The sequence below is a fragment of the Mus musculus genome, assembly GCF_000001635.26.
Source record: "Mus musculus strain C57BL/6J chromosome 5 unlocalized genomic contig, GRCm38.p6 C57BL/6J MMCHR5_RANDOM_CTG5".
Taxonomy (NCBI): domain Eukaryota; kingdom Metazoa; phylum Chordata; class Mammalia; order Rodentia; family Muridae; genus Mus; species Mus musculus.
In genome coordinates, this window is record NT_187059.1 from 602,318 (window position 1) to 626,083 (window position 23,766).

The 23,766-nt window shown below is 39.9% G+C and overlaps 1 protein-coding gene across 2 annotated transcripts in view; it reads left to right on the plus strand.

Annotated features, from left to right (window-relative positions):
• Positions 1–23,277, plus strand: part of LOC100041806 (PRAME family member 9/15-like) — a 38,006-nt gene extending 14,729 nt beyond the window's left edge. The window contains exons 3-5 of one of the 2 annotated variants that reach the window (XM_017318920.1): positions 19,544–19,837; positions 20,329–20,919; positions 21,731–23,247. In XM_017318920.1, coding sequence (XP_017174409.1) covers positions 19,569–19,837; positions 20,329–20,919; positions 21,731–21,950 — 1,080 coding nt within the window. In that variant the 5' untranslated portion in view covers positions 19,544–19,568 and the 3' untranslated portion in view covers positions 21,951–23,247. Of the gene's footprint in view, positions 1–19,543; positions 19,838–20,328; positions 20,920–21,730 lie in introns of both variants that reach the window. The other variant, XM_017318921.1, reaches the window with a different exon arrangement.
• The last annotated feature ends 489 nt before the right edge of the window (positions 23,278–23,766 follow it).

The following is a 23,766-nucleotide window of genomic DNA, read 5'->3' on the forward strand; positions in this document are numbered from 1 at the left end:
GGACATTCTTCTACTTGACCATTTCATTGGGCGGTTGAGGCCATTGTCCATGCCTTTCAGGTGGTGGTCTCCCAGCATTATCCAGTTTTAAGAAATTAAGAGTAAATATTATAAGGCATAGAGCCATCTTTGGCATCATAGCCTTTATCCCCCCTTTATGTTTTTGTTTTTAAAGAAGTTTTAATTCTCCTAGTTATCTAATGACCAGTTTGAGATAGAGGCCTTCATATACATTCCAAGTCCTCCCCAGGATATAGCCTGTGGGAGTTGGTCGCCATGATTCCAGGTGTAGGTCATGTATCTTTTGACTAACAAGAACAGAACATTTGTTTCTAGGGTGGCTTTTCACCCCAGTCATATATACTATTTAGATTTACAAAATAAACAGCTAGGACTTATCTGTTTAGTCTTTCTTGCCAGTGGCTAACTTCAGCTTAGGAATTTTTCTCTTGAATAGGAGCCAGGTAATGATGTATGTGCTCTAACATGTTGAATATAAAAGGGGTGCTCACGCATCAAAATACAATCTTGTATTTTCATCAAAATTTTAGATACTGAACTGTTAGTCAGTTTTAATACAACATGAACAGTGACTAATTACCTTTCAATTGTTTCTCTTGAAGAGAGATTGTAACTAGAATGCTTGAAAAGTCATTATAGTCACTTGTGTATAATTTATTTATTTATTAATCAGAAATTAGAGAAAATATTTAAGTTGTCTCTGTAAATAACTATCTTCTAAAACCCAAATAAATATAAGAATCCTGAGTTTGTATCTTCTCAAGAGCTATCTGTAATCTTTATTAGTTAAAGCTTTGTGTAAACCTCTATAACACAAAAGCAAATCCTGGGGGGTCATTTCCAGGCAACCCAGGACAAGTTCTTAACTGTCCAAAAACAATTTTCTTAAAGAAACAGTAATTTTTCTTATAAGTTGCATAAGCAATTGTAAGCTCTTAGGTATAATATTAACTATTAATATACAACTTAAAGTTTGATTGTTCAATATTTTTAAACACCACCTTCAGCACACAATTTAATTATCTGTGCTGAAACAAGAGGAAACTCAAAAGAATAATCATGTGATTTAATTCACATGTACTTTTTTCTTCTCATATAAAGGCTATTTTTAAACACAATAAATGGGATGCATGCATGCATGAATTTATAAATTTTTAACTTATCTTAGGATGATGATTATCAATTTTACCTTATATAATGGTATGCAATAAATCAAACATCAATATTCTGCAATAACCAAATTAATGGCTGTTTGGAACAAGGAAAAGACACTTATACATGTAAGCAAACTCTGTACACTATAACTTTATATAAAGTAGGCAAGTCAAATCGCAATGTATGGATAAATTTCACAGTGTAATTGACCTTTTATAAACTTTGAATTTAAATTTTATTTAGAACAACATCTGGCTAGGTCTGTAATAAGGCACTAAGAAGTATCACACAAGCCAAGCTGAGGCTGCACCCCTCTGAGCTCTGCCTCAACCCAAATGCAAACTTTTCTCAATCTGAACACTCTGCCAGAGTCCTGGCCCAAAGACTATCCCCATATTGAAGTATCCCTAAAGACCTGCCCTCTTGTGTTCATTCATGTTGTCTAGAAAGACTCTAACCCTGAGTTCCGAACCCCAAGCCAACTTTCCGTTACAAGCGAAAGGCTGTCTGCCCCTTTAAGAGCTCCGTTTGCAATAGGCCCTCAGCAAGGCTTTTTCAGCTGTACTTGGCTCCCAGCCACAGTGTAGCAAACTTATCAGCTTGTGCTGTGGAAATTGAGACTGCTTTTTAAACAAGGTAAAGGATGGAGAGCCAGCAGATAAAGTTTTAACCATTTATATTTTTTCAACATGAAACACAGAACAATAATCATTCAAACAACATAACAAAAACAAACATGAATTGACAGACATATGGACAATTTGTTTTGGTGCACCAGAAACAAACAATAGACAGACAGGGAATAGAACTTGGTGTCTCAAAGGGGCACAGATATCCTAACAAGAGCTAAGAATATCTCCATAGGAGCCAGAGAGAAAGTAGGACGTCTCACATTTTTCTTCTGTTCCCAGGAGAGCTCTGAAACAGCTTATTTTCATTTTTTCTCTTTTTTGCTAAAAGATCCCAAACAGGGGATAACTGCTTTTCTAAAACTTATTTTCTCTCTCTCATGTTCAGACTCTACTTCCTTATCTCCTTCTTCTGGGAATACTGCCAGTGAATGAGAGGAGGCACAGTGACCCTGAGAACTATCTTTAAGCCTTTAATGAAGGCTGCCTCTTTAGTCAAAGTCCTCGAGAGGAGGGTAAATTGACCTAATTTGTATTATCCTTTGTATCTTTATAATTTATATTATCTTTTGTATCTTTATATTTTCTATTATCTTTTGTTTTTCTGTTTTCTCCTCTTCTAAACTCTCTCCGGGCATTCTGTATCAACATTATCTTTTCCTCAGGTTCAAGACCCATGGAAAGGCCTGTATGCTTGATTGGTGCACCATGACTCCCTTTTAGCTCCTACTCTCTCTCCCCACTCTGCCTCTGATAGGCTTTCTTGAATTTCATCCAGAATTTTCTGCCCTGCCTTAACTACTTGTTGACATTCCTCATCCTTTAAGCACAGTCTTATCAGCTTCCACAACGGCATGATTGTTTCCTGCTTTAAGTTTGCTGTTCTCCTGCTCCCCAACTAAATCTCACCTGAGTTTCTCCCAAGAGGAGATAGTTAAGGACCTTGAGCACGCAAACCTCGGTGCTATGCGATCTATCTCTTTTACAAAGCCTTCTAATGTCTTGGTGGAGACTTTCAAGCCACTCTGCCTCAGGACCAACCAACCGTAAGGCGGTCACCACAGAGTGGGAGGCTCCCATGCTATCTTCTTGCCTTTTTTCTAACCTGGCCTGACCTCGGCTGAACACTAGTTAGCAATTCCTCCTGTGGAAACTATACACAAGCTAAAGAAAAGAACGAGCCCTGTAAAAAGGAACAGAAAGGCTTCTAACACTGGAGAAAGTTCAAGCCCATACCTTGCAGAGCTGTATTGTCCCGTAGTTCTGAATCTGCCCCGTGAAACGGGGGGTCTCCTTTCAGCGCCTGGTGATGATATATTCCCGGGTTATTAGCGCCACTTTGTCCTTGTAACGTTTCACCAGCAAAACACACTCGGACAAAAAGATCATTCTACAGCAAAGCTTTATTGCTTACTTCTCAGGAAGACCCTGAACCCGGAAAAAGTAGCTGCTTAAATACCCCTCCGTGTGACGTGTCAGCTCCTGATTAGCTGCTCACTCATCACCCCACTGCTATGCCCCGAGATGGGCAGTGACTTGGCACAAATTTACTCCAGCACCTGCGCAAATTGCTTGTTTACTAGTTAGGCACTGAGTAAGCCAGCGCCATCTTGTAATGGCAATTGCTCACGGCTCTCCACAGGTTGGTAACTTGGACAGGAGCCAGGGTTCCAGGAGACATGAGAGAACTCCTTTTTTTAACAAAAAATATTTTTTATTATTACGTATTTTTCTCAATTACATTTAGAATGCTATCCCAAAAGTCCCCCATACCCTTCCCCCACAACACTTCCCTACCCACCCATTCCCATTTTATGGCCCTGGCATTCCCCTGTACTGGCACATATAAAGTTTGCGTGTCCAAAGGGCCTCTCTATCCAGTGATGACCAACTAGGCCATCTTTTGATACATATGCAGCTAGAGTCAAGAGCTCCAGGGTACTGGTTAGTTCATAATGTTGTTGCACCTACAGGGTTAAAGATCTCTTTAGCTCCTTGGATACTTCCTCTAGCTCCTCCATTTGGGGCCCAGTGATCCATCCAATAGCTGACTATAAGCATCCACTTATGTGTTTGCTAGGCCCCGGTCTAGTCTCACAGGATACAGCTATATCAGGGTCCTTTCAGCCAACGCTTGCTAGTGTATGAAATGATGTCATCATTTGTAGGCTAATTATGGGATGGATCCCTGGATATGGCAGTCTCTAGATGGTCCATCCTTTTCTCTCAGCTCCAAACTTTGTCTCTGTAACTGCTTCCATGGGTGATTGTTTCCAATTCTAAGAACGGGCAAAGTGTCCACACTTTGGTCTTCGTTCTTCTTCGGTTTCATATGTTTTGTAAATTGTATCTTATATCTCAGGTATGCTAAGTTTCTGGGCTAATAGCCACTTATCAGTGAGTACATATCATTTGAGTTCTTTTGTGATTGTGTTACCTCACTCAGGATGATGCCCTCCAGGTCCATCCATTTGCCTAGGAATTTCATAAATTCATTCTTTTTAATAGCTGAGTAGTACTCCATTGTGTAAATGTACCATATTTTTTGTATCCATTCCTCTGTTGAGGGGCATCTGGGTTCTTTCCAGCTTCTGGCTATTATAAATAAGGCTGCTATGAACATAGTGGAGCATGTGTCCTTCTTACCGGTTGGAACATCTTCTGGATATATGTCCAGAGAGGTATTGCAGGATCCTCCAGTAGTACTGTGTTCAATTTTCTGAGGAACCGCCAGACTGATTTCTAGAGTGGTTGTACAAGCTTACAATCCCACCAACAATGGAGAAGAGTTCCTCTTTCTCCAAATCCTCGCCACCATCTGCTGTTACCTAAATTTTTTATCTTAGCCATTCTGACAGGTGTGAGATGGAATCTCAGGGTTATTTTGATTTGCATTTCTCTGATGATTAAGAATGCTGAGCATTTTTTTCAGGTGCTTCTCAGCCATTCGTTATTCCTCAGGTGAGAATTTTTTTTTTAGCTCTGAGCCCCATTTTTTAATGGGGTTATTTGATTTTCTGGAGTCCACTTTATTGAGTTCTTTATATATATAGGATATTAGTCCATTATCTGATTTAGGATGGGTAAAGATCCTTTCCCAGTCTGTTGGTGGCCTTTTTGTATTATTGATTGTGTCTTTTGCCTTACAGAAGCTTTGCAGTTTCATGAGGACCCATTTGTCAATTCTCGATCTTTCAGCACAAGCCATTGCTGTTCTATTCAGGAATTTTTCCCCTATGCCCATATCTTCAAGGCTTTTCCCCACTTTCTCCTCTATAAGTTTCAGTGTCTCTGGTTTTATGTGAAGTTCTTTGATCCACTTAGATTTGACCTTAGTACAAGGAGATAGCAATGGATTGATTCACATTCTTCTACATGTTAACAAACAGTTGTGCCAGCACCATTTGTTGAAAATGCTGTCTTTCTTCCACTGGATGGTTTTAGCTCCCTTGTCGAAGATCAAGTGACCATAGGTGTGTGGGTTCATTTCTGGGTCTTCAATTCTATTCCATTGGTCTACTTGTCTGTCATTATACCAGTACCATGCAGTTTTTATCACAATTGCTTTGTAGTAAAGCTTTAGGTCAGGCATGGTGATTCCACCAGGGTTCTTAAGTCCTTGAGAAGAGTTTTTGCTATCCTAGCTTTTCTGTTATTCCAGACGAATTTGCAGATTGCTCTTTCTAATTCATTGAAGAATTGAGTTGGAATTTTGATGGGGATTGCATTGAATCTGTAGATTGCTTTTGGCAAGATAGCCATTTTTACAATGTTGATCCTGCCAATCCATGAGCATGGGAGATCTTTCCATCTTCTGAGATCTTCTTTAATTTCTTTCTTCAGAGACTTGAAGTTCTTATCATACAGATCTTTCACTTCCTTAGTTAGAGTCTTGCCAAGATATTTTATATTAGTTGTGACTATTAAGAAGGTTGTTGTTTCCTTAATTTCTTTCTCAGCCTGTTTATTCTTTGTGTAGAGAAAGGCCATTTACTTGTTTGAGTTAATTTTATATCCAGCTACTTCACCGAAGCTGTTTATCAGGTTTAGGAGTTCTCTGGTGGAATTTTTGGGTCACATAAATATACTATCATATCATCTGCCAAAAATGATATTTTGACTTCATCTTTTCCAATTTGTATCCCCTTGATCTCTGTTTGTTGTCGAATTGCTCTGGCTAGGACTTCAAGTACTGTGTTGAAGAGGCAGGGAGAAAGTGGACAGCCTTGTCTAGTCCCTGAATTTAGTGGGATTGCTTCCAGCTTCTCACCATTTACTTTGTTTTTGGCTACTGGTTTGCTGTAGATTGCTTTTATCATGTTTAGGTATGGGCCTTGAATTCCTGATCTTTTCAAGACTTTTATCATGAACGGGTGTTGGATCTTGTCAAATGCTTTCTCCGCATCTAACGAGATGATCATGTGTTTTTTGTCTTTGAATTTGTTTATATAATGGATTATGTTGATGGATTTCCGTATATTAAACCATCCCTGCATCCCTGAAATAAAAAACTTGAATAGGATGGATGATTACTTTAATGTGTTCTTGGATTCGGTTAGCAAGAATTTTATTGAGTATTTTGCATCGATATTCATAAGGTAAATTTTCTGAAGTTCTCTATCTTTGTTGGATCTTTCTTTGGTTTAGGTATCAGAGTAATTGTGGCTTCATAGAATGAGTTGGGTAGAGTACCTGCTACTTCTATTTTGTGGAAAAGTTTGTGCAGAACTGGAATTATATCTTCTTTGATTGTCTGATAGAACTCTGCACTAAACCAATCTGGTCCTGGGCTTTTTTTGGCTGGGAGACTATTAATGACTGCTTCTATTTCTTTAGGGGATATGGGACTGTTTAGATCATTAACTTGATCCTGATATAACTTTGGTACCTGGTATCTGTCTAGAAATTTGTCCATTTCGTCCAGGTTTTCCAGTTTTGTTGAGTATAGCCTTTTGTAGAAGGATCTGATGGTGTTTTGGATTTCTTCAGGATCTGTTGTTATGTCTCCCTTTTCATTTCTGATTTTGTTAATTAGGATGCTGTCCCTGTGCCCTCTAGTGAGTATAGATAAAGGTTTTTCTATCTTGTTGATTTTCTCAATGAACCAACTCCTCTTTTGGTTAATTCTTTGAATAGTTCTTCTTGTTTCCACTTGGTTGAATTCGCCCTTGAGTTTGATTATTTCCTTTCATCTACTCCTCTTGGGTGAATTTTCTTCTTTTTTTCAAGAGCATTTAGATGTGTTGTCAAGCTGCTAGTGTGTGCTCTCTCTAGATCCTTTTGGGGGGCACTCAGAGCTTTGAGTTTCCCTCTTAGAAATGCTTTCATTGTGTCCCATAGGTTTGGGTATGTTGTGGCTTCATTTTCATTATGAGAGAACTCCTTCTGTCCTATGTAGATGAATTATCACTACCAGGTTCTGTGGTTCAACATCTCAGCTCAACTGGAGACCCGGCTGTCAGTGTATAGCCCAATGCCCAACACAGACTTCCAAATGATGACTGTCATTCCCTTTTTTCCAATATTGGAATGATTTATAGGCCAGTCCATGATTGAGTCAGAATAACTGTCACACCAAAGGAAAGAGAAGAGTAATTATAACCTCTCTTTTTGAATCTACATTAATGTTCCTTTTGCCAAACGACTGCTGAAAACACCCAATAAATGATCATAGTCTATATATTGTATCTGTTTTGGCTTACAGCTTCCTTTAATTTCTATAAAGCTATTTGTCCCTCATCAGTTAATTGTTATGGAAATTAAGATTTTCATTCTTCTTGAGAATTATCAAAGAGGATCAAGTCCTCCTGTTATAAGCTTAAGATGAGGTCTTTGCCAAGTAAATCCTCCTAACACAACTTTTGAAAATAATTTGTAGTAAATAGATTATCTTTTCTCTCTTGATTTTTTTTTGTGCCACAATCTGTTTAGAATGTTTAGGATGTAACTGAGCCCCCAAATATTCATAAAGTTATTACCTTTGAATCTTTTTTGGAGCAACAACTACTCCAAAATTTGTTGTATAAGAGCAAAGACTTGTAGTAAAATTCTATCAGAGGGATCAGCTAATAAAATACCATCCATATAAAGAATAATGTACACTGAAAGAGTCAAAAGTCCTAACTTTGTGTTTTGAAGAAGCGACAAAATTTTTACATAATATGAGGCTATTAGCCATTACTTGAGACAAAACTTGCCAATTATATTGCTTCATTTGTTCTTTAAAATTAAAAGCTCACTAAAAGCAGACCCTTTGCCATCATCAGGGTGCAAAGGAATAGTATAAAAACAATTCCCCAGCTGGGCGTGGTGGCTCACACCTTTAATCCCAGCACTCAGCAGGCAGAGGCAGATGCAGATGCAGAGGCAAAGGCAGGTAGATTTCTGAGTTCGAGGCCAGCCTGATCTACAAAGTGATTTCCAGGACAACTAGGGCTAAACAGAAAAGCCCTGTCTCAACACCCCCCCCCCAAAAAAAACCAAAAAACAAATAAACAAACAAACAAAAACAAAAAACCAAAAACCAAATCCATAATAATTCTATATACATTTCCTGGAATGGCAGCTAGAATAGGCAAGCCAGCCTGAAATGCCCCCACAAGTTCCTAGTTTCATTAACCTTCCATGAATCTTAAATCTGAAATTTCCTTTGGATTAATGAACTAGCCAATCCCTTGGAGGTGAGTACATCAGGTCCAGTGTCTATTAATTCTTCAAAGCCTTTTTCTTCAAGTAGTATTTTAAGGTAAGGTCTCTTGTTACTAATAGATTGAACTCAGTAAGCATCAGAGGAATGAAAGCAACTTTGTCCTCTCTCACTGATAACAAACTTGGTAGGAAGTGGATGCAAAGGAAGTAAAATAAGTTGATCAATTCTTTTGTCAGCAGGTCTGGTAAACACCTTCCTAGGGCCTGGTCAGGATGACCAAGACAAATGGAAAGCCACACAAGCATCTTGGAGCCTGCTCTGAGCTTTGCATCAACTCCAATATAAAGGCTTCTTAATTTGTGCCTATTTCCTGGGGCCCGGCCCAATGATTCCCCTTCATGCACCTAAGACAGACTCAAGGGGAGTGATTCTACTGCCTGTCTATACCTCTGTTTTTTGGACAGTCTTTCCTAAAATGGCCTATGCCCCCATACTTTAAACATTCCTTATCACCCCTATGCTGTAAAGCTTTGTTTGTACTGTAGTCACCTGCAAGGCAGCAGTCAGAGCCGGACCCTAATTATAGGAGGGCTCAATTCTGTACAAAGATGAGTATATATTTATGTCTATATCTATCTATAACTATATATATATATGTATGTATATATATATATATCTTTGATTTGTATGGCCAGATGGCCATGCGGCCGGCTGCACTGGCATTCTCATAGGCCAATTGTATAACAACAGGAAGCCCTGCCATAGTCTCCAAAACTGATACCAGCTTCTTGGAGCAGTTCATCAGCACCATGTTAGATAAAGTCCTATGGAGATTTCCCTTATATTCATTGGGGCAGGGTTAAATTTGTATCTATCACAGTATCCAACAAAGCTTGTATAAAGAAAACTATAGGCCCATACTGTACCACATCTGTTTTTAACCCTTTTATTACTCTTGCAATCATCTCCACAAGCTTGATATCTTTTTAACTACAAACATAGGTGAGTTTAAAATCCCTAGCCTTTGATTGACCTTCCAACTGTAGCCAGTGGAACACTGGCAGTTTTTTTTTTTTTTTAATTTTTAAATTATTTTTTCATTTACATTTCAAATGCTATCCCAAAATTCCCCCAAACCACCCCCACACCCCTACCCACCAATTCCCACTTCTTGGCCGTGGCATTACCCCATACTGAGGCACATAAAGTTTACAAGACTAAGGGGCCTCTCTTCACAATGATGGCCAACTAGGCCATCTTCTGATACACATGCAGTTAGAGACACCAGCTCCAGGGTTACGGGTTATTTCATATCATTGTTCCACCTATAGGGTTGCAGATGCCTTTAGCTCCTTGGGTACTTTCTCTAGCTCCTCCATTGGGGGCCCTGTGTTCCATCCAATAGCTGACTGTGAGCACCCACTTTTGTGTTTGCCAGGCCCCAGCATAGCCTCACAAGAGACAGCTATATCAGGGTCCTTTCAGCAAAATCTTGCTGGTGATGTAATGGTGTCAGGATTTGGAGGCTGATTATGGGATGGATCCCCGAGTATGGCAGTCTCTAGATGGTCCATCCTTTCATCTCAGCTCCGAACTTTTTCTCTATAGCTCTTTCCATGGGTGTTTTGTTCCCAATTCTAAGAACGGGCAAAGTGTCCACATTTTGGCCTTCATTCTTCTTGAGTTTCATGTGTTTTGCAAATTGTATCTTGTATCTTGGGTACCCTAAGTTTCTGGGCTACTATCCACTTATCAGTGAGTATATATCATTTGAGTTCTTTTGTGATTGTGTTACCTCACTCAGGATGATGCCCTCCAGGTCCATCCATTTGCCTAGGAATTTCATAAACTCATTCTTTTTAGTAGCTGAGTAGTACTCCATTGTGTAAAGGTATCACATTTTCTGTATCCATTCCTCTGTTGAGGGGCATCTGGGTTCTTTCCAGCTTCTGGCTATTATAAATAAGGCTGCTATGAACATAGTGGAGCATGTGTCCTTCTTACCGGTTGGAACAACTTTTGGTTACATGCCCAGGAGAGGTATTGTGGGATCCTCCTGTAGTACTATGTCCAATTTTCTGAGGAAGCCCCAGACTGATTTCCACAGTGGTTGTACAAGCTTGCAATCCCACCAACAATGGAGGAGTGTTTTTCTTTCTCTACATCCTTGCCAGCATCTGCTGTCACCGGAATTTTTATCTTAGCCTTTCTGACTGGTGTGAGGTGGAATCTCATGTTGGTTTTGATTTGCATTTCTCTGATGATTAAGGATGCTGAACATTTATTCAGGTGCTTCTCTGCCATTCGTTATTCCTCAGGTGACAATTCTTTATTTAGTTCTATACCCCATTTTTTAATGGGAAACCCTTTCTCTAAAAACAAAAAAAAAAAAAAAAAAAGTAAGCAATACCAAAGACCCCAACCTGCAGTATGAGAGTGGCAGACAGACAGACAGACATATATCATGCTGGGACAAATAGTGAACTTTCATTTCATCCATGGTGAAGGACTCAATAATAGGACCCACAGAAAAAATGAGAGAAATTTATCAGATTCCAGTTCTCCACCTCTACATACATGCTGACACACCCATTCACGAATGAACTAAGACAGTCATCACATACAGAACAGGTCGAGAGATGATCCATTGTGGTGATGCAAGCTTCAGGGAACTGACAAAAGATGGTTCCAAACTGATTCTAGCCTAGACTATATAATGGAATTCTGTCTCACCCAACCAAATACGAACAATGGGAATTGATGTTAAATAGGCAGCTCAGTCACTTGTCCTGGGCTTTCATGAATGAAAATAGCTTCAGTAAAAATTTCAAATTCCTCGGGTGAAGAGAAAGAGATTTTCTACAAAGAGGTTTATAGAGGTCTTTTGGGAAATGTAAGGACAAATCAATACTGAAAAGAAAAAAATTTCCGGATAAAATGGGATCAAGACAAAGGAGACTTTGAGCTGGGTCAGGCTCATGAGCAGGAAATTAGCCTAGGGCCTAGCATTGACCTCGACAATTTAACAGGCACCACAGTTATTAATGGAAGGGCCACAAGTACCTCTGGCGAGATTAAGACAATGACTCACTTTTTTCCATGCATGAAAAATTTCAAGCCTCAAAAGGCATGGAGGCTTTTGTCAAAATACCCACTGGTAAGAAAATGACTTCCTTCAGGTCCAGGCTTTGGGCTCAATGGGAAGGGATCCATCCCTGATCCTGTTATATTGCTGAAAGCTGTTTCCCAGAGCTTTTCTGTGATTGACCTGTGTCCCTCTGAGAAGCTTGTCCAGGGTGTCCTTGGGGAATTCCATGCCAAGGATAGAACACAGTAGGAATGGTTTCAGCATAATGCTAGGAGTGCTGCCCAGGTGACTTTCATCTTCTGTTTCATGCTCTTCAGAGTAGAAGGATGGAGAGCCTGGCAGGTGTTGTAATTGTTTGTTTCTTTGTTTGTGATTTCTGTCTAGTTGAGTGTTTCTCTGGTGTTGGCTGAGGCTGAGATCCTGCTGCCAAGCCCTGTTCTCTTTCTGGCCATGAAACTTCTAGCCCCTTTGCTGGTCTGTTTCTAAGAGCTTTTATTCTGGTGGCTTGCTTCCCTCTACCACCTATGCAGGTGTAGCAGCTGCTTCACAGTTGTGCCCTTAGTATTTAGCATTTACATCTTCCTAGCCCACACAATTCCTTTGCATTGCTAACCCTGAGCCTCCACAGTAGGAACTGGGAATGAACACTTGTGAGCCTCAGAGCAAAACCTGCTTTCTGCCCCAATCCAAGAACAGCCATTTTTTTCCTTGCTTGGCAGTTGTACTCAAAAAGGCACAGGCCAGAAACTGAAGACTTGAATCCAAAGGAACTGTTGAGCTTGGCTGATAAATTTTTATGTTGAGATCTTTACTCAATTGACTTGAGAGTATTGGAGGATGATAAATACGAAGCAACTTGCTTTCTTAAACATGCAGATATCCTGTTAGACAGGCACCATTTGATAGGGATGATTTCTTTTTTCCAATGTCTCTTTTGAATTCTCTATTAAAAATCTAGTGTCCAGGTCTTCAGTTTCATTTCTTTGATCAACCTATTTTCCTGCCAACACAATGCAGTTTTCACTATACTATGGCTATGTAGTATAACTTCAGATCAGAAATGGTGATACTTCTAGAACATCATATATTATAGAGGATTATGGTCTTCAGGCTCAGTTCAAAGGTTGCCTGTGAGTGTCTGTAATTATCTTAGACAGGTGATAGCAGATCCTCTCAGAGGACGGCCATACCTGGATCCTTTATGTAAGTAGATCTTGTCATTAGCAATAATGTAGGGGTTTGATGTCTCCTAATGAGATTGATCCCAAAATCCCTGTGTCTGGATGGCCCTTTCTTCAGTTTTTTGTCCCTGTTTTTCTGTTAGACAGGAACAATTCTAGGTTAAAAATTTTGAGATGTGTGAGTTGCACCTTCCCTCAACTGAAAGCCATGCCTATCCACTGGGGGTGGTCTCTTCAGGTTCTGTGTTCCTTGTATTGCATATTAAGACTTGAATTTTATTGTTTCCTTCCTTGGTTATTTATTGTTTGATTGATTTCTTTATTCTCCTTTTTGCTCTTGACCTTCTTGGTTTGGATTGTATTCTGTGACAACATTGTTCTATAGCCAGGGATAATTTAGAATTTCAACCCATGGGGATCTTCTTGCCTTGGCCTTCTTGCTGGAAGGATTACTATGTGAGCCAAGTCACCTGGATGTGTTTTCCTCATTGGTGACCAGCATGGTTCAGAGGGAAATTCACTTGGGAGCCATAATCTGTCCTTGAAAATAAATGTGCAAAACCATAAAATGCCATTGTAAGAGGAGGACATGACGAGTACCTTGTGCAGTGCATTTGGGGCCTCCTTGTAGGAATTTGGCAGGAATTTGACAAAGGGCTAGGACAGTGAAGTAGGCTCAGATAAGAATATTTACTTTGGGGCTAATACAATGCTCAAGGAAAACTCAGCAGAGGAATATGTGGCATTAGTTTTACCATGGTCTCTTGATAAACCCATAGAAATATTGATCAGGGGATATTTATTTATTTTTGTTTGTTTTTGTCAATAGAATTTTTATTGGATATTTTATTTATTTACATTTCAAATCTTCTTCCCTTTACCATTTTGCCCTCTGGAAACCCCATCCCATCCCCTCTTCCCATTTCTATGAAGGTGCTCCCTTTCCCAACCACACCTGACTCCCCACCCTGGCATTCCCCTACACTGGAGCATTGAGCCTTCATAGGACCAAGGGCCTCTCCTCTCATTGATGCCCAACAAGACCATCCTGTTTTGCATATACATCTGGAGCAATGGTTCACTCCATGTGTACTCTTTGGATGGTGGTTCTGTCCCTGGAAGCTCTTGGGGTCTGGCTGGACGATATTGTTTTTCTTATGGGGTTGCAAACCATTTCATCTACTTCAGTGCTTTGCTAACATCTCCATTGGAGTCCCCTTACTTGGTATGTAGTTTATTGCCTTGTTTGTTGCTTGACCTAAAACTGACTTCATCCTTTGCATGTATTTAGACTAGTATAAAAGCAGACTGGAGAAGAGTGAATCTACTTCAGCCTTAGCTCTGGCTGGAGTCATGGAATAATGTTGTCTAATGGTCATTGTCTTTTCAATCGTCATTCCTACCCTTGAGACCCTGTTGCCTGACTGAGCTCTCTTGGTCACACTTTAAAAAATTATTTCACTATTCTGGAATAAAGAGGTGAGCTTTATGCTTTGCCAATCTTCTACTATGGTAGCCCTCAGAAGGCTGAGGCAGGATGATGGCTTCACCCATTTTGGCAGGGAATTCTGTGATATAACTTGAGGAGAAAACTCCTTTTTTGGCGTTCACATCTTAGATTTTAAATAATTGCATGATCTAGACAAATGAGGCATGCTGTGTTCCCAGTTCATGTGAGTCTGAGTAGAGGCTCAGAAATCCAGTGACACCTTGGACTGTAATAGAAAGTGCAATGAAAGCCTGAGCTGTACTAAAATGTTTTCAAAACAATTTAAATGGTGTGTCAGGGTTAGGGATATTGGACACCAAGCAAGTCAGCCCTTCTTAAACACAGGAGAACTAATGCACATATGAACTCAGAGAGACTAAAGGAGAATTCTCAGGGCCTGTGATGGTCTATACTGCATGGCATATCAGTGTAGAGAAAAGAAATAGACACAAGCTCCAATCCCAAACCCAGAAACTATTAATAACAAACGAAAAATTAGTTCTCTCAAATGAAGTCTCCCTGAGGATACAGATCCCATTCAGATGGGCAGGTCTGCAGGCCAACACAAAATGAACTCAGGGGCCTCTTTGGAGGTCCTAGGTCTCATAATGTTTTGTCAGGCCTTTTTTTTTTTTTTTTTTCTTGCTTATTTATCTTAAAACCCACTAGCTGTTCTCTCCAGGGTCACACCCTAGCACACTCCGTCTAGGTGCCTTCTTACCATCTCCTCTAAGTGAGTGGAGGCTCCCTGTGTATTTCCACACCCTTGTACTTTAAGTATTTTCAAGGCAGGGCATATCCTCTCTCACTGAGTCCAGACAAAGCAGCTCAAATAGAAGAACATGTCCCACATACAGGCAACAGATTTTGAAGGAGGCCTCCACTCCAGCTGTTAGGGGACCCACATGAAGACCAAGCTGTACATCTGTGTGGGGAGGCCTATTCCAAGCCCATGTGTGTTCTTTGGTTGGGGGTTCAGTTTCTGAGAGCATCAAAGGTCCCAGTTGATTGACTCTGTTGGACTTCCTACAGTGTCTTTATCACCTTTGGGACCTTTGCTCATATATTATGGCTACCAATGTTGGGTTTTTATTGGAATCTACTGTGTGTGAACATGTCCTGCATCTATATGAATTTCTCATGGTTTTTCATTGGCTCTTTTTGCTATATATCTTTATTTTGTTATATCCCAATATGTAGCAGTTACCTAGGTCTTATATTCCATCTAGGTCTTCATATTTTACCTGGATCCCAAGAATGTGTTGGTGGTCTAGAAACCATGAGATACTGAAGTGATTTCTCTCCTTACATCTGTGTGTCTCATAGCTGAATTCAGGTTTGGCAACAAGTGCCATTGACCATTGAGATATCTCACAGTCTACTAGGCTCCCTAAAATTTTTTTCTTAAAAACACTATTTTTTTTTTTCATTTTTTGTTTTTAGCTTTTTCAAGACAGGGTTTCTGTTTAACAGATCTGACTGATCCAGAACTTACTCTGTAAAACAGGCTAGCTCAAATTCAGAGGTCCACCTACTTCTGCGTCCTTAATTCTGGGATGAAAGGCTTATAGTAGCACCTCATGGCTAAAGCAGATTTTGGTTTTATTTCTTCGATTTGGATTGGATTTGAGAGAGAGAGTTTCCCTATTTTACAGGTTTCCCTGTTCCACACTTTAACCTGTAGATCAGTATGGGCCCTATAGGTCCACATCCCTCTGCCTGCAGGGTGCTGGGATTAAAGTTATGTGCAACCCATCCCAGCTCTGCTTTAATTATAAAACAGATCCTTAGTCAATAGGCTTCACTGGTTAATAATTAGCTACTTAGATAAAGCTAGCCTTGAACTCACTGAGCCCAATCTACCTTTGCCTCAAGAGTTCAGGGATTAAAGGTGTTTGCCGCCATTCTACTTACAGATTTATTTCTCTTAAAGATTTTTTTCTCTGTGTTTTTGGTGTTTTCTGTGCATATATGAATGTGCACCACATGTATGCCTGATGCCCACATTGTTGAGAAGGAGGGTTCAGATTTCAAGGAACTGGATTCACAGATCATTTCAATCCACCATGTAGGTGCTCAGAATAGAATATTAACAGGTGCTCATTATTGAGGATCCAACTCCTCAGCACAGGTCCCACTCCTGATTTCATCTTGGGCAAACATGCTGGTCTGATCCTACCTGACACATTATCTGTTTTCTGTCTACAAAGGGCAGCATCAGCCTCAGACCCTCTGTTTTCTGTTTCTCTTTAGGTCTATTTAAAAACAGAATCACATGTAAGTCTCAGGATGTCCCTCTATTTACAATATGGCTGAGGATGGGTTTTAATTGATCCCTCACTCCCAACTCTTGAATTGTGAGTTTCCAGGCATGGCTGTCATATCTGCTGCATGCACTGCTCCAAAGAGGACTCCCTGTATGTTTGGTAGCTCCCTACAAACTGAGTGTACACCCAGCACACTTGGACAATGTTAATGGAATCTGGCCGTGCTCCTTCCTCTAACTTTTGTGTAGGTACTACTGCAGTTTATTGAAGCATCCAATTCAGTCCTAGAGCTCCAGAACTTATTCCTGACTATTAAAAACTGTCTCAAATCCAGTGACAGTAATATTGATGAATTGTTTTATGTCTATTATCAGCAATAGATTGAACCCTGATCTGACACAAATCAGACTGACTTCGTGTGCATGAATAAAAATTTGCCCAAGTGTGGTGTTTCATATTAATCCTAGCAGGAAGAAGAATGCTGAGACAAGAGGATTGCTAGAACTTAGAGTTTGGAAACCACTCTAGATTCACAGCAAGACCCAGTCCTGTACCAAACTCAAAACTATGTAATAAAAAAGCAAATGAAGGGGGAAATCCACAAATTCAGTGATGTGCTGTTAAGTAACAAATAGAATGTTTGAGGGGTGTTGTGCTATGGATGTATTCTCACAGAGAGCTCTAATGCAATCAACGAAGTGGTTGGATGTTACATATAGAATTAAAAGGGTGGAGTTTAACCATCTAATCCAATTCTAATTCGAGGTTGAAGGGTGTAGGTGCAATAGGGAAGGTTACACAGAGAGGCATATAAAGTCTTCAGTGGAGACAGAAAATATTCAGACCTTGAGGTAGAAAAACTGCCTAGTTTGTCTAGGACTCAGAACTGCAGTACTCACAACGGGTATGTAATTGGTTTCCCTAGGGTTAAGCAGTTTGATGCAGTTTGATTTTAGACTCCAGGATAGTACAGGAAATTTCATTTTCTGTCTCTTTAGTAAAACACATTGAAGACCTTGGGTTTCATTCCCAATGCAGTTTTAGCCTCTTCTCCAATATATCTCTATGATAGCTTGTATACTTCATTAGTGTGCTTTATATATTTCTTTGATACAAGAATTTTCTAAGCCCTTGGGCATGTTGCTCTGGGTTTGCTGGAAATCAGATCATTCTGACTAACCTGTTCCTTCATATTTCCTTTCACTGAAATGATGGTCTTCTTTGTTTTTGTGAGACCCTGGCTCACATTGTAGCCCTATAGAACATGTAACTTTGATCATCATTAACTCCCAATAGCAGAAATTACAATTCTGAGTTAATAAAATGTCTCACCTTAGTCTTTGCTTTAGATCATTTTCACATGTTTCACCTGATTTCCTGATTTTTCTTTCCTTTCCTTTCCTTTTCCTTTTTCTTTTTCTCTTTTCCTTTTCTCTTTTCCTTTTCCTTTTCCTTTTCCTTTTCCTTTTCCTTTTCCTTTTCCTTTTCCTTTTCCTTTTCTTTTGTGTGTGTGTGAGTGTGTTTGTGGAGGGGTTTGGTATGCTTTTGGGACCCAAGAGAGCCTGAAAGTTGTAGGAACCCACAGTTGTCATCCTCCTTAGTGAGAATTCAATATTGATCTGCAACACAAGACTTTTGTTTGTATTTTTTTTTTTGCACTGGTTTTTTTTGTATGTTTCTTGTTTGTTTTTTGCTATTCAGTTTTTGATTTGTTTTTTTTTTCTTTTTTTTAAATTTTTATTACTAAATTTAATTTCTCTTCAATTCATTTTTACCCTCCATTCATTATCCCCCTCCTGATCTGCCACTTGATTGTTCCTCATCCCATTCCTCCTACTTGTCCCTTGCCCCCCTCCCTTTTTTTTTTTTTTTTTTTTTTTGGTTTTTGAGACAGGGTTTCTCTGTGTAGCCCTAACTGTCCTGGAACTCACTCTGTAGACCAGGCTGGCCTTGAACTCAGAAATCTCCCTGCCTCTGCCTCCCAAGTGATGGGAATAAAGGCATGTGCCATTACTGCCTGGCCCTCCACCCATTTTTTTATTGATCACTTCATTTATTTACATTTCAAGTGTTATCTCATTTCCTGGTTTCAGCTCTGCAAGCCCCCTCTCATGATCCCTCCTCTTTACCACTAAGAGGGCACTCCCCCACCCACCCACACATTCCTGCCTCACTCCTCTAGCTTATCCACTTCACTAGGACAACAGGCCTCCACAGGACAAAGGACCTCCTCTCTTATTGAAGCCATATAAGGAATCATTTGCTACATATGTATCAGGAACTATAGACACACTCATGTATGTTTTCTGGTTGCTGACTTAGTTCCTGGGAAATCTGAGGGGTCCAGTTAGTTGATAATTTTTTCCTATGGGATTGTAATCCCCTTCAGCTTCTTCAGTCCTTCCCTTTCTCTTCCACTGTGGTCCCCAAGCTCAATGCAATTGTTGGTTGTGAGTGTCTACTATTGTATTAGACAGTTATAGGCACAGGCTCTCAGAGGACAACCATACCTTGGCATCAGCAACAGTGTTGGGGTTTGGTGTCTGCTAATTTTATAGATTCCAAGATTCCAGTCTCTGGATGGCCTTTTCTTCAGTCTTTGCTCCAATTTTTGTCCCTGTTTTTCCTTTAGATAGTAACAATTCTACGTTAAAATTTTTGAGATGTGTGAGTGGCCCCTTCCCTCAAAAGGGAGCCATGCATATTCATTGGGGGTTGCTTCATCAAGCTCTATCTCCTCTATGTTACATATTTCAGCCAGGGCCAGCTGTACTGGTTACTGGGAGTCTCTCCCATTTTGCATTCTTTCATTCTTTCCTTTTTAAAAGAAAGAGTAACAAATAAAAATATTTTGACCCCAAAATTAGGTGTCCATTAGAGTAATAGAGAGATTCCCATGATGCCAGTTTGAGAGTCTTTACACCACCAGTTTAGGATGAAGAGGTAAATTGGTGGCTTTATGACTGTCATGGCAGTAACTCAGAAGCTAAGTGGTTGATGTGATGGTGAAGGAATATTATAAAGTTTGTCTTGAATATATATTCTTTTCTAACTGCTTCCCCAGGAGCCTTTACTGAAGACCTGAGAGGATGAGTGGTCAGACCCCACCCACACACACTCTGCTGACACATGAAGCTTTGATCATGTCCTCTCTGGAGGAGTTGCCTACTGTGGTCTTCCCAGCACTATTCAAAGAGGCCTTTGCTGGCAGACAAACCAATCTCCTAAAGGCAATGGTGGCAGCCTGGCCTTTCCCCTGTCTCCCTGTGGGGTCATTGATGAAGAAGCCTAACCTAGAAACCTTGCAAGCCCTGCTAGATGGAATAGACATGCGACTGACAAGAGAGTTTCACCCCAGGTAAGCAATATCCATGTATTGTATAAGGGAGCATGAGGAGTACACAATAGACATTGCCAGGGAGATTGGCTTTGTACTAAATGGATCAGATGCTTCTAATCACATCATCAAGTAGGGATACAAGGTTCTTGAAAGCTATTGTTTACTTATACTGAGGACAGTTGGATATGGATTAGAGTTGAATATGGACTAGATTAGATTTAGCCTCACAGTAGAATGAGCCTATCCCTGGCCTTCCCACAACTAGTAATAATAATTAAATTTTCTAATTAATAATTAATTAATCTCTAAGGAGAAATAATGGTTACCTTACTGAAAGGAAAGTAATCAAGTGTAATGAAGCCCAGGAAAGCTTCTGTAGCATACCTGAGTCCACCTTGGATATCAGGTGCTTAAAAATCAAACACCTTAAATAGGAGGGGAGCTGAGTTTAGATATATGCAGCAAAAGATGATTCAGGGTGTGCTAACATTCATATGTTTCAACCACAGGAGGGCAAAACTTCAGGTTCTTGACATGAGAAATATGTACCATGCCTTCTGGAACATACGGGCTGATGCAAATGACAGTGACTATAAATCAAAGACATTGGATGAAAAGCAGCTAGTGAAGGTCCTTCCGAGATATGCACGGAGGCAGCGTCTGAAGGTCATAGTCAACCTGTCAATCAGTTCCCACTTCAATAAATCAAAGGCATATTTCTTGAATTGGGCCAAGCAGAGAATAGGATCCCTATATTTCTGCTGTATAAAGATGAAGATCTGGGACCCACCAGACCAAGTTATCAGAGACATCTTTAATGTTTTTGATCCAGAGCACATCACAGAATTAGAACTGAATACTGACTGGACTCTGTTACAGCTTGCACATTTTGCTCCCTATTTTGGGCACATGAAAAATCTTCAAAAAGTCTTCCTGGCACCCCTCCACAAGAATACCTCCCCTATTATCAATATAACAAGTGCCACAGAAGCCAAGTGTGTTCACAAAATTATTTCTCAGTTTTCCCAATTCAACTGTCTCCAGCATATCTTCATGAAACACGTCCATTTTCTAAGAGACTACATGAATCAGGTCCTAGGGTAAGCAAGAATGGAGATCTGGGTCAGGTACAAAAGCAAATCTGTCTATCTTAAGATTAGTGGTCCATGATGCCTGCCAGTCACTAGGAACAACATTTAGACATTCATTAGACTCAGAAAGTTGTATCTTGTTTCAATGTATACTGAAATATACAATGGGAATACTACAAGTTATAATAGTATCTCAAATGAGAACTCATGGTGTAGAGAAGTGATTTGGTGTAAAGAGTAGGTCAGATCTTGTAAGAATGAGTTGTAATTCTTCCTGGAATCATGCCCGTCCAATCAAATGGATAGGGAAGAGAAAGGGGAGTGTATAGATGAGTCAGGATACTCATTAGTACAGTTTGAACATGAGCTATATGCTCAGATCTGTGAGAACAGCCTTCTATCTTCCCCAAGTGCCAATGGGAGAAACGTTTTGAGCCTAAGTAGCACTGAGTGTATGGGACAGGTGAATGTAAATTAGAGCAAGGATGATTGCAGAAGGAATGATGGAATGTAGATTCAATGAGTCCACAGAATTTATCAAAATTCTGTCAGGACTTTCTTAGATTGGAAGTTCTTCTGTGTGTGTGTTTTTTGTTTTTTAATGATGAACTGGTTTTCAGCTTGAGTGTGAGATCCAAGGATGAATTGTGGGATTGGCATGAATGAGCAGATCCAATAGTAAGCATCATAGATGATGTACTTGATCCTTTTGTCAAACTGAGCTTGGGGCCCCTGGTTTATTCTACCTCTATGTACATCCCAGCCAAACCTTTACAACACTACTTTTTAGAACTAACCCTCTGGTCTCCTCTATCCCTAGGTGCCTGATGACACCCTTGGAGACCCTCTCCATCACTCAATGCCTAATTTCACAGAGAGACTTTGATTTATTTTCCTGCTCCCAAAACCTCTTTAAATTAAAACATCTGGAAATAAGAGGGATGATCTTATATGCTTTGGATCTTATGCCTCTGAGAGGTCTCCTACAAAAAGTAGCAGACACTCTTGAGATTCTGGATTTTCAGTGGTGTAGGATGTAGGACTCCCAGATCAATGCCCTCCTACCTGCCCTCAGTCAATGCACTCAGCTCAACCAGATCAACTTCTACAACAATGACTTCTCCATGTGCACCCTGAAGGCCCTTTTCCAGCACACAGCCAACTGGAGCAAGATGAATGTGGAACAATACCCTGCCCCTCTGCAGTGCTATAATGAGTTGGGTCATGTCTCTGTAGAAAGATTTGTCCAACTTTGTCAGGAGCTCATGTATACTCTCAGAGCTATAAGGCAGCCCAAGAGCATCTCTTTTGCTACAGATAACTGTCAAAAATGTGGTAAGCCCTGTGTCTATGACCAGGGCCCAATATTTTGTTCTTGTTTTCAGTAAACATAGATACAGGACTTCTGGATATGAATAAATGACAGGCTTGGGACACATCTTTTATCTGCAGTGCTCAGAAACTGTGATTTCAGACACTTCCCATATGGTTGGAAATAAAGAGATTTACAGTGACTGGGACCCTGAAGGTTGAGCTTAACATTGGGACCATTTCGATGGAATCTGATATCAGGGGGGTTGTGGGGTCAGAAAAAGAGTTTGGCATTTATATGTGGCTTCTGCCCAGACAGTGTATATATAGATGCTTTTTTGTGTACTCATAAACCTAGATGATCTCTCTCATGGGTCTTTGACTATTAACAACATCACTATCAGGGTCAGGGTCTAGAAGGTTGAATAGGTCCAGGATTGGAAATACACTGTTATTTTATAAAGAAAGGTAAGTTTTAGGTGATAAATGGCATGTATAAAATGAAAGTATTCGTGACACATCTTTCCCTTGTCTCTTGCCTGGGCTACATGTGTAACACTTTTGTGTGGCTGATCAGTTATGTGCACAAAACATTTAAACTAAAGTGAGCAACATAGACAAATTCTTTGAAGGAGGAAGAAAAGTGTCACAAATGGTTACTATACAGTACATTCAGACCACAAAGCACCTTGGACCCATCAAAGATGCCTAAAGTTAAGAAGACAACATAGAGCAAAGCAAACAGGCTTTCCATTCTAGCTTTGAACTCTTGATATTTTTGTCATGCCTTAATGAGTTTACTAACAGGAACCTCTATATGAGGTCTTCATGACATGTGTCTCTAGGGCCCTATTCCTATGGAGTCCCAAAATCTATGAAGTACCTATAGTATATGTAAAGGTGTCCAATAATATGCAGGTAACTTATCTACATGAAGTATTTACTTTTAAAAAATGTATTTTAAGGCTTTAGTTGTAATAAAAACAAAAGAAAAGAATCTCCCTCTGCCTAGTCATTATACCCCTTTCTGTATAGCAAACTATCAATAAAATAATTTATTGTTACTCTGTATTTATTGAACACTTGGCACATGAGTCCTTTGCTTAAGATCATTGTTATTGTCTTAATAGAATAACATATCAAAATTTAAGGACTCTGCCACAAATGCCCTCTGGAGAGAAGTCAAAATTAACACATTGATGCCAGGAATGTCACAATTAAATTTTGGGAAGGTGGGTAAAGTTATCAGCTATGGTTGAACACATGGACATCTAGGCTGGCCTAAGGCACAGAGGAAGACAAAGCAAACAAGCCTCTCTTAGGCTCCTTCTTTCTGTCTTCCCCTACATTCTGACTACCTGTCTGAATGTCCAGTTTCCTAGCCTTGTTCCTTAGGACCAGTGAACTCACCTGAAATTTGCTGACAATAAACATGCATTCACATTCTTTAAACAGGCAGCCCGTAGTTTGGGAGAGATTGCTCACAGGTTAAATGCACATGCTGCTTTTGCATAGGAGCAAAGTTTGGTTTCAGTGCTAATAATC